At 46.3% G+C, this 12,057-nt stretch overlaps 1 protein-coding gene across 1 annotated transcript in view; it reads right to left on the reverse strand.

Annotated features, from left to right (window-relative positions):
• The window catches only part of LRRC45 (leucine rich repeat containing 45), a 170,619-nt gene that overhangs the window by 149,458 nt on the left and 9,104 nt on the right, over positions 1-12,057 (reverse strand). The window contains exons 3-5 of the mRNA XM_029599051.1: positions 11,024-11,085; positions 7,303-7,373; positions 6,812-6,990 (exon numbers count right to left, since the gene is read on the reverse strand). Of these exons, the coding sequence (XP_029454911.1) occupies positions 6,812-6,990; positions 7,303-7,373; positions 11,024-11,085 (312 nt within the window). The remainder of the gene's footprint in view (positions 1-6,811; positions 6,991-7,302; positions 7,374-11,023; positions 11,086-12,057) is intronic.

A 12,057-nucleotide genomic window follows, 5' to 3' on the forward strand; every position in this document is an offset into this window, starting at 1 on the left:
GCTTCTAGCGTTACCAGACGACTCTGAGTACCCCCCCTGACGATTGATATAGGCCACCATGGTGGAATTGTCCAAGAGGACGCGTACTGCTTTGCGGCGGAGTAGCGGAAGAAAAACCTTGAGAGACAGACACTTCCAGTCGATTGATATGCCAACAGGACTGGATTGGGGACCAGTATCCCTACGTCATCTGGGATTGGCAGACCGCTCCCCACCCGGAGAGGCTGGCATCCGTCGTGACTATGACCCAATTCGGAGTCAGTAAGGGCATCCTCTTCAAGAGATGCGCTAGCGACAGCCACGATTGTATATCTGCGATGGTAGAGTCGGAGAGAGGTAGAGGTGCTCGGAACTGCTCGGACACTGGCTTCCAGGGGGATAACAACGCTTTCTGTAATGGCCGCATATGCGCAAAAGCCCAGGGAACCAGGTCGATAGTGGAGGCCAAGGTCCCCAGGACCTGTAGGTAATCCCATGCCGTGGGAAGCGGGAGAGAAAGAAAGCTGCGTACTTGATCCATGAGCTTGAGCGCCCGAGCGTCCGGGAGAAACACTTTTCTGACTCGGGTATCGAAGCGAGCTCCCAGAAATTCCAGGACCTGGGAGGGCTGAAGGTTGCTCTTGGGGAAGTTGACTATCCACCCGAATGAGGTGAAAAGAGCAAGTACCCGGTCGACTGCTAGGTTGCAGAGAGTCGGCGACTTGGCCTGCACGAGCCAATCGTCCAGGTAAGGATGGACTAAAATTCCTTCTCTGCGCAGAGCTGCCGCCACTACCACCATGACCTTGGTAAAGGTGCGGGGAGCGGCAGCGAGACCAAAGGGTAGAGCCCGGAACTGGAAGTGTTGGCCCAGGATGCTGAAGCGGAGATACTTCTGATGCTCGCGTCGAATCGGTATATGGAGATAAGCTTCTGTCAAGTCGAGGGAGGCCAGATATTCGCCTGGGCGAACCGCCACTATCACAGCCCTCAGGGTCTCCATCTGGAAGTGAGGCACCCTGAGGGCTTGGTTGACTCTCTTGAGATCCAGAATAGGACGGAAGGAATTGTCTTTCTTGGGCACGACGAAGTAGATGGAATACTGGCCGGCACCTTGCTCCTCCACTGGCACTATCGCTCCAAGCTCCTGGAGTCTGGCGAGGGTCTGGCAGACAGTGGGCTGCTTGAGGCATCCGCAGGGAGACATTAGGTAGAGATCCGGTAGGTCTCGGACAAATTCTAACGCGTAGCCATGTTCTATCACCTTGAGTACCCACTGATCCGACGTAATTTTGGCCCATTCCTTGCAAAACAGAGAGAGACGACCACCTAAGTTTGGTACGGAGGAATGGACTGGCCGGATCTCATTGGGGAGCGGACTTGGCGGCCGAATGCTGTGTATTACCATCTCGGAAGGCACGACAGCCCTGAAAGGACTGGGACCAGGATTGAGACCTGGAAATGGCTCCCCTTGGGAAAGAACCTCACGCCCTGTTGTTGTACCGGTGATGGCCCCGAAAGCGGGTACGTGTTGGAAAAAAAGACTTAGACTGTTTAGGGCGGTCCTCCAACAGCTTATGGACCTTGTTTTCACCCAAGGATTTAATAAGCTATTCCAGGTCCTCCCCAAAAAGCAACTTACCCTTGAAAGGAAGTGTGCCCAGCTGAGCCTTGGAAGAAGAGTCCGCGGTCCAATTGCGCAGCCAGAGGAGATGTCTGGCTGACACCGCGGAGACCATTGCCTTGGCTTGCACTCGAAACAAATCATAGAGGGCATCTACTCCATACGCTATGGCGCCCTCCAAACGCTCAGTCTGCTCCGCCTCTGCAGACGGGAGGTCCTGGGTGCTGAGCAATTGGACCCACCTAAGACTTGCCCGCTGCATGAGACTGCTGCAGATTGTCGCTTGGACCCCCAAGGCCAAGACCTCGAGGATCCGCTTGAGAGAAAATTCAAGTTTACGGTCCTGGACGTCCTTCAAGGCTGTGGCTCCCACCACGGGGATCGTGGTATGCTTGGTAACCGCCGATACTGAAGAATCCACTTTGGGAATCTTTAGCATTTCCAGGCAATCTTCGGGGAGCGGATAGAGCTTGTCCATAGCTCTGCCTACCTAGAGACCCGTCTTGGGAACTTCCCATTCCCATAAGAGGAGCAACTTGTGCATAGGATGAAACGGGAAGGTGTGCGGAAATGCCCTGAGCCCTGCCAGGACCGGGACTGTGTTAGCCGGCATTGCAGCTGTCACAGTATCTTCCGGGGGGGAGCATCGATCCCCAGTTCCTGAAGGATGAAGGGAATGAGCGGCTCCAGCTCTTCCCGTTGAAACAAGCGAAGTACCCGGGGGGTCATCTCCCTCAAGGGGAGGGGCCTGTAGGGAGAGATCCGCCTCCAGGTCTGGGGCTGGATCCGTGGGAGGATGCGGTGGATCTGGGGGAAGGGGGGGGCCCTGGCACCATGCGAACCCGCACGGAGCCTTGCACATCCAAGGAGGAAGCGGAGCGGGCATCCGAGGAACCTTACTGGGAGGAGGGCCTGGCGGGGGGTCATCCTCCTCCTGCAGACTGGCCAAATAAGATTTGTGCATTAGAAGCACAAATTCTGAAGAAAAACCGGCTGCGAGGATATTCCCAGGGGGGGGAGAGGGGAAGGAGGAGAGAGTGGGTCAGGAACATCCCCCTGAGAACGCACCGGACTCAAATCGGGGGGAGAAACCGGTAAATCAGCCCCTTCTCCCTCCTGCAGCCCTGTATCGGCATCAGCACAAATCTCAAAATGGCCACTGTTCCCGCGGTTTGCCAAATCGGGAACGGCCTGGCCATGCGTCGGGGAGCGCGTCCTCAGGTTATGGTCTACGGCACTGCCGAGGAGAGGCCCTCCCCACCCGGCAAGCAGCCGGAACTCAGTCCATCGCGTGAGAGCTGGGAGGCCGGCTCTCCACAAGCCACACGCAAGTGAGAACGCGGCATCAGAGCAGGAGCCGCCGCAAAGTAAAAAATCAGCTGAGCTGGGAGCCCTGGGGGAGAAAGTGCAGGAGATCAAACCCTGCACTCTCCTACTACAACTATATAGAAAAATTACTGCCTTCAGCAAATTCTTAAACTGCTGTATTATTTAATTAAGATTTTTTTTTTTTTTAAATCATACAGGGGAATGAAGCATCCCTGTCAGGGCACCCGAGGGATTAGGCGTCTCGGGGCAAGGCAGTGTAGTCAGGGGGAATGACTGGACCACCAGTATCACCCCAAGCTACCACTGTCACCGGGAAGAGAGCCTAGGCTGAAGAAATTCAAGGGGCAAGCCTCCCTAGGTCCCCCAAGAGCGAGGGAGACAGAACTGTCTCCATGAACGCAGAGGAACAAAGTCCCTTTTTACTTTTTCTTTTTACTATAAATTGAACTAAATCAAATACTTGCTTGAGCTTGCCCTAAAGAAGAAAGAAAGGGACCCCACAGGGTAAGGGCAAGCTAAGAAGGAAAGGGAACCGCAGGGTGAGTTGCCGGCATCTGCTGGAGACAAATACTGAAGGGCTGCAGGGTAGGCTCTGTCCTGATATAGGATACCCTTTCACTTTTGGTCTGTCTCCATCTGCTGGACAGGAGGCTCAACCCATGGTCTGGACTGATCCGGGTACGTACAGGGAATGTTCGCATGCAGGTAAGATCACTAAACCCATATCCAAAATTAAGGCTCTCATTAAAGGGGTCCCACGGGGAAAAATGACCTAAGTTGCTTGGGAATGAGATATTGGTGAGCAATTCAAGGATAGTGATTGGGAACACTCCTTTACCACTACCGGCAGATGCTCAGTATCCTTGGCGATAAAAGCAAATGGTTATAAAGTACTGTATAGATGGTATATCACTCCTGATCAATTAAGCAAGATGCAAGGGGATGGTAAAAACCTTTGCTGGAAAGGATGCGGAGCTATAGGAACCTATTTTCATCAGTGGTGGGAATGCCCGAGCATTGTGCACCTATGGGAAGCAGTTCTTGACTTTAATTACCTAGTTACTCGCTTTAAGATCCCTAGAGACCCTAAAACCTTACTTAATATGTTCCCTGATTAGGGTTCATCCCCTTCTCAACGCTGGGCTCAACAAGTAGCTTCATCTGCTAGATGCGAAATTGCTCCATGGTGGAATAGGCCGGAAGTCCCATCCATTAGCGCTGTACAGTCTAGATTAGACAGGGTATATTATATGAGCAAACTTACAGCCCTACATAATGATAAAATAGCGTCTCATGAAAAGATCTGGATGCCTTACTTAAATTGGAAATTGGGATAATACTGTACCTCTGATGGCAATCCCTACTCATTTGAAGGGAACATTCCTAGTTCTGGGCCAATGGTCACTACCTTACTCTCAGACTTTTATTTGATATACTGTTTGGTATACTGTTCTGTTGCTACTATTTGGTATACTGTTGTAGCATTGCTACTATTTAGTTACTTTCTAATTGTTCTGTGTATTTTTGGGTCAGGTAGGAATTTACCCTTGCTATGTTATGTTCTGTTTTGTATGCCACACCTCATGCTTACTCTCTGCTCCTCAGAGCCACCTCTATTGCAATTACAGTTACACACTGCACTTAGCTGGATAACCGACGGGGAAGGGTGGGTAAAGGGAGGTACAAACTGAGAAAAACTCACGCAGGATTATGATTCTCTTATTTTTTTGTAATGTAGCTGGCTGCTGTTACATAACTTTATTACATTTGGGCAACCATTGTAGCCCGTTATTTTGTATTCTGTGTTGAATAATAAAATTTAAATTACAAAAAAAAAAATATAGCGATCATTATAGAAGAAGATTAAAAAGCACCGGTTCCCGTCTAGTTCCCTGGGGCACTGCATTATTTACCATCCTCCATTGAGAGACTTGACCAGTTAGTCTTACCTTCTGTTTCCTGTCTTTTAACTAGTTCACAATCCTCAACAGTGATTTAGCCATGAATGGGCCTGGGAAGGCCATGATCCACCTACTTACAGCTCAGGCTCACACAATCAGGGCTTATTGACACCAGAAAAAGAGATCTGCAGGTTGGCTGCCATGGTTCCCATCCCATGGTGGCAAAAGAAGGAAAGGGCCAACACGGACTCCATCCCATGGCGGCAGAGTGGTTCCTGAAGAATTCACCCTCTGTGTGTATGTGTGAGTAGTGGCCTGTGTGTGTTTCAGGGAATCTGCATGTGTGTGTGTGTGTGTATATATATATATATATATATATATATATATATATGAGTGTGTTTGCATATATGTGTGAATATCTGTGTATGTATGAGCCTGCCTATGCCTGGCAGCCTGAGAGACAGGGCTTTGCAAACAAAGCATATTAGCAAAAAATACCCGTCATTGATCGGGTTGTTTGGTTCACAATTGATGTAAATTTTCAAAACCAAACAAAATTGGAAAAGTTACATATTTTTTAATGTATTAAGAGAAGTGTGTGTGTGTGTGAGAGAGAGGGAGTCTGTGTCTGTGTGGGTGTCTGAGAGACAGGACTTTGCAAACAGAGCATACTGTCTTTGCACCAGAGGTGTAGCCACAAGTGGGCCTAGGTGAGCTATGGCCTGCCCACTTTGGAATCAGGCCCACCCAAACAGAGCTGCCTAACACCATAACTGCATGATGATGACCTGCCATAAGCAGACCTGCGGTGGTGCGATATTGATGTGCCCATGGGGATCCCACCATAAGTGGGTACATGAACAGATCTGCGCTGGCGTGATGATGATGTGCACACAGAGATCCTTCTCCCCGAGGGCACATGATCAGAACCATGGCGGTGCAATGGTGATGTGTCCTCAGGGATTCCCCCTGCCACGTGCGCATGAGCAGAACTGTGGTGGCATGTTGAAGACCTACCCGCGAGGGTTCCACCCCCTGCAGGCTGAAGAGGACGACAATGGCCTGGTAAAGAATGGCCCACAAGTATCACCTCCAGTGCGCTGAAGATGACCACTGTGATGTGACAGGTTGCAGGAGGTGAGGGAGACAGGCTGTGAAAGGTAAGGGAGGACGAGTGAGAACATCTTACTCCCTTATCTCCTCTCCCCGTCTCTTACCTCCCCGTTCTCGAAGAACGTTACTAGTTCGATGGATTTATTTTGAGTTTCATCATCAGGAATGGTTGGGGGAGTGGGTTTTGTAAGTATTGAGACATATGAAAACAAGGCCTTTGCATTGTAGAGAAAGTTGTGGATTTTATTGGCGTAGAAATCCTTTTTAGTGCGTAGTATGGTATTCCTATAGTAGTTCATGGCGGCTTTGTAGGCTGACTGTGAAGCAGGGGTGGGGTCTTTGCGCCATCGTTGTTCTTTGTGGCGTAGCTCTTGTTTAAGGTTTTTTAGTTCTAGACTGAACCAAGGTTTTTTGTTTTGACGGGCAGGGTTAATTTCCTTCGATGACAGGGGACATACTTTATTAGCTACGGAGTTGGTGATGTTATGCCAAGAGGTCTTATTATCATAAGAACATGCCATACTGGGTCAGACCAAGGGTCCATCAAGCCCAGCATCCTGTTTCCAACAGTGGCCAATCCAGGCCATAAGAACCTGGCAAGTACCCAAAAACTGTCTATCCCATGCTACTGATGCTAGTAATAGCAATTTTTTTTGCATTAATATATGCTTGTCCAAATGACTCTCTTATACTTTGTTACTTAACTAGTACCCCAGGATTCTCATATAACTCTTTTTTGGCCCCTTAGTTTTGTTTAACAACAGCCTCCAGCATTTTCATCTTATGGATTCATATTGCAATGCTAAAAGGTCAGCAGCTTCTCTGACAAATTCCTGAAAATTGCCTTTGGTCATGTACACCTTACCCAGCTCCTGTAGGCTTGAATTGTGTTTCAGAGCCATTGCTAGCTCTTCTGCCCCCTGGTGGTTGATCTGATTATTGCGAAGGTCTAGTTGCTTTAAAAAGTGATTGGAGCCAAGACTATCACAGAAGAGGGAAAAGCTGTCCTCCCACATGCCTAGGTTATTCCACTCAAGGATCAACCTGAGAGCAAAAAGAAATAGCAGAAGTCAGAGCAAACAAGTCATGTACCAGAAGAGCCCCTCCCTTAGTACCTCTTGCATAAACTGAGAAGCCCATGCCATACCTCTGCACCCATGCATGAAGAAAGTAACTCCATTATATCCCCACAGAGCAATGCACCCCCCCTCAAGCAGGAAACAGAGGGATCCCCATTCCACCCCCTGTACATCTCCTCATGAAGAACTGTAAACCCTCCTCCCACACAGTGCAGAAACAATAATCAAGAAACAATGACAGACACATATTTGAAAAAGCAGATAGCTCTTTCTTTACCTTTTGATAGATTTGTTTTGTTGTAAAAGTTTCCCCAAAGCTTCAGCACCCACTGCACGAAGATTATTGCCCTGTAAAAATATCACAGTGTCACGACATCCCACCACAGCAATACCCATTAGCGCGTTGTCACATCACCCATCCCACCACAGGACTACCCGTTGGCCAGTTGTCACATCACCCATCTCACCACAGGATTACCCTTAGCCCCTTGTCTCATCACCCATCTCACCACAGCATTACCCATTATCCCGTTGTCACATCACCCATCCCACCACAGGATTACCCATTAGCCAGTTGTCACATCACCCATCCCACCACAGGATTACCCATTAGCCAGTTGTCACATCACCCATCTCACCACAGGATTAAGTAGATAAGACGTGCTATGCTGGATCAGACCAAAGGTTCATCAAGCCCAGCATCCTGTCTCTGACAGTTGCCAAACCGGGTCACAAAGAAATTCCAGGAAGAATACCTTCCTGCTGTTCATTCCCAGATGGAGGAAGTGACGCTCCCTGTGCCTGCCTAGCTAATGAATGTTAATGGACTTGTTCTCCACAAACTTGTCCAAATCATTTTTAAATCTGGCTCTACCATTAACTTTGATCACATCCTCCTGCAACAAAATTCCACAGCTTAATTATGCACTGACTGAAAAACCCCCCTCTGATTTGTTTTAAATCTATTACCCATTAGTTTAAAGGATTGTCCCCTAATCCTAGTATAGTTTGAAAGAGTAAATAACCCTGCTTTATTTACCTGTTCCACCCCACTCATGATTTTATAAACTTTTACCATATCCCTTCTCGGTTGTCTCTTTACCAAGCTGAACAGCCCTAACCTCTCTCTCTCTCTCTCTTCCTTCATAAAAGAGCCATTCCATCTACATAATCATTTTGTTGCCCTTCTCTGTACCTTTTCTAGTTCCACAATGTCTTTTTTAAGATGGGATAACCAGAACTGCACACAAACCCAAGGTGCGGTCACATCATGGATCAATACAGAAGCGTGATATTCTCAGTTTTGTTTTTCATTCTTTCAGAGCAATTTCTAACATTCTATTTGCTATTTAACTGATGTCACACACTGAGCTGAAGATTTCAACATATTGTCCACAATACATTCTTATCCTAGAAACACAAAAATATGACGGCAGAAAAGGACCATACTGCCTATCTAGTCTACACAGCCACATCAACTAATTCAGCTTTACAATCCCTACCACTCCCTCAGAGATCCCCTGTGTTTATCCCATACTTTCTTGAATTCAGATACTGTTCTTGCTCCACAACTTCCACTGGGAGGCCGTTCCATGCATCCAATGCCCTCTCTGTAAAGAAATATTTTCTTAGATTATTCCTGAGTCTACCCCCTTTCGACCTCATACAATGACCCCTTGTTCTAGAGCCTCCTTTCCTTTGAAAGAAGCCTGCTACCTGTGCATTGAAACTTAAGAGGATATATGACACAATTAAATACCTCCAATCTCACCTTTCCTCTAGAGAATACATATTTAGAACTTTAAGACTATCCCCATCTACTTTAGATCGAAGACCACTGGTCATTTTAGTAACCACCCTCTTGACCAATTCAAACCGGTTTATAACCTTCTGAAGGTTAGGACTCCAGAACTGAGGTCTAATCGGGGAACTATACAGGGGCAATATCACACCTTTTTCTGCTGATCATTCCTCTCCCTATGCAACCAACCATCTTTCCGGCTTTTACCATCACTTTATCCGCCTCTTTGGCCACCTTAAGTTGATCAGATACAATCACACCCAGATACCGCTCTTCTTTCGTGCTTAGAATTTCACCTCTCAATACTGTACCTCTCCCTTGAGTTTTTGCAGCCTAAATGCATAACTGCATTTTTTAGCATTAAATCTTAGCTGCGAGACCCCAGACCAGGAGTAAGTAAACTGGAGAGTGGGACCCCCAAGGGGGAGCTTGAACAATTCTGAAAGAGGGGGGCACTCTGGCTGCCCAATCAGGGAAGAAAAAAATGGCTATGCTGTTGAGTCATAAGAATATAAGAACATAAGAAATTGCCATACTGGGTCAGACCAAAGGTCCATCAAGCCTAACATCCTGTTTCCAACAGTGGCCAATCCAGGCTACAAGTATCTGGCAAGTACCCAAACACTAAGTAGATTCCATGCTACTGATGCCATTAATAACAGTGGCTATTCTCTAAGACAAATTGATTCTCCTCCATGAACTTATCCAAACCTTTTTTAAACCCAGCTACACGAACTGCACTAACCACATCCCCTGGCAACAAATTCCAGAGCTTAATTGTGCGTTGAGTGAAAAAGACTTTTCTCCGATTAGTTTTAAATGTGCTACTTGCTAACTTCATGGAGTGCCCCCTAGTCCTTCTATTATTCAAATGAGTAAATAACTGATACACATTTACCCGTTCTAGACCTCTCATGATTTTAAAGACCTCTATCATATCCCCCCTCAGCCGTCTCTTCTCCAAGCTGAACATCCCTAACCTCTTTAGCCTTTCCTCATAGGGGAGCAGTTCCATCCCATTTATCATTTTGGTCACCCTTCTCTGTACCTTCTCCAGTGCAACTATATCTTTTTTGAGATGCAGCGACCAGAATTGTACACAGTATTCAAGGTGTGGTCTCACCATGGAGCGATACAGAGGCATTATGACATTTTCCGTTTTATTCACTAGTCCTTTCCTAATTATTCCTAACATTCTGTTTGCTTTTTTGACTGCCGCAGCACACTGAGCTGACGATTTCAATGTATTATCTACTATGATGCATAGATCTTTTTCCTGGGTGGTAGCTCCTAATTTGGAACCCAACATTGTGTAACTACAGCATGGATTATTTTTCCCTATATGCATCACCTTGCACTTGTCTACATTAAATTTCATCTGCCATTTGACCAATCTTCCAGTCTCGCAAGGTCCTCCTGCAATTTATCACAATAAACTTGTGATTTAACTACTCTGAATAATTTTGGATCATCTGCAAATTTGATTACCTCACTCGTCGTATTCCTTTCCAAATCATTTATAAATATATTGAAATGCACCGGTCCAAGTACAAATCCGAGGCACTCCACTGTTTACACTTTTCTACTGAGAAAAATTGACCATTTAATCCTAGTTTCTGTTTCCTGTCTTTCAACCAGTTTGTAATCCATGAAAGGACACCACCTCCTATCCCATGACTTTTTAGTTTCCTTAGAAGCCTCTCATGAGGGACTTTGTCAAACGTTTTCTGAAAATCCAAATACACTACATTTAATGGCTCACCTTTATCCACATGTTTATTAACCCCTTCAAAAAAATGAAGATTTGTAAGGCAAGACTTGCCTTGGGTAAATCCATGCTGACTGTGATCCATTAAACCATGTCTTTCTATATGCTCTGTGATTTTGATCTTTAGAATAGTTTCCACTATTTTTTCTGGCACTGAAGTCAGGCTCACTGATCTATAGTTTCCTGAATCGCCCCTGAAGCCCTTTTTAAATATTGGGGTTATATTGGCCACCCTCCAGTCTTCAGGTACAATGGATGATTTTAATGATAATAATCATAGAATTCCCCAGTGCTCTTTTAAGAGTCAGCTGTCAGTGCCCTGTCCTGTCAGGGCATTTGCCCATTAACCTTCATCACTCCCCAAGCAGTTGTCAGATTTCATCATAGCATTCTGCAACAGATCTCCTTGTGCTGAATCAATCCACTCACCTTCAAATCAAGACATTTTATCAAAGTGTTGGAACAAAGCCCTTGCAACAACAGGTTTACGCCTGAAAAAAAGTAACACATACAAACACATTCATGACACCTTAAAAATATTATTTTAATTAGCACTTAACAACTTGTTTCATTTTGTGCTTATTCCATTCTGCTTCTTACACTTTAAGGGAGTCATTTTCAAAGGCAATTCTGAAGATAAAAGAGAAAATTGGTTCTTACCTGCTGGTTTGTGTTCCTGTAGTACTACAGATCAGTACAGACTCCTGGGTTTTGCCTCCCAGTTTTACTGACACTGCCATTTAACATGAGGTGCCACCTGCAGTCCCTCATTAATAACCATGAAGAGAAGGATTGGTAAAACAAGGAGTTTTATTTGATCTTGTCCTTGTTTTACTGATCCTTTTCTTCGTGTTTATCGCTGCTAGACAACTTGGATCAGCTTCCGCTTTGTTTTTTGAGACCCTCAGTAATAACCTAGACCCAAGCCAAGACAGGAACAACACTAATACCAACAATGAATTAATATCCCCCTGAACAAGCAGAGGGAAGTGGAAACTTAGAACATATAAATTTGTCCACATTAAAATAAACACGTGAAGGACTAAACAAAACCTGTGCCATTCTTCAGATTAATTACAACAACAGCTCGAGCAGACGCTCCAAAATTCCCTACCTCAACTGGGTGGGACTCTGGACTGATCTGTGATACTACAGGAATGAAAATTAGCAGGTAAGAACCAATTTTCCTTTCCCTGTACGTATCCAGATCAGTCCATACTCCTGGGATGTACCAAAGCTTCCCTAAATGGGGTGGGACTGTTTGAGCCCCGCTCAAAGTACACTTTCACCAAAACTCATGGCCTCAGGGGCCTGGACATCCAAATGATAATGCCTGGCAAAAGTGTGCAAAGACTTCTAAGTAGCCACCCTAAAAATCTCTTGCAGCGAAACCTGCTAACATTTGGCCCAGGAAGCCACCTGGGAACGGGTAGAATGAGCCCTTAAGCCCTCTGGGATAGGAC

Source organism: Rhinatrema bivittatum, chromosome 4, assembly GCF_901001135.1.
Source record: "Rhinatrema bivittatum chromosome 4, aRhiBiv1.1, whole genome shotgun sequence".
In the NCBI taxonomy this organism is placed as follows: Eukaryota; Metazoa; Chordata; class Amphibia; order Gymnophiona; family Rhinatrematidae; genus Rhinatrema; species Rhinatrema bivittatum.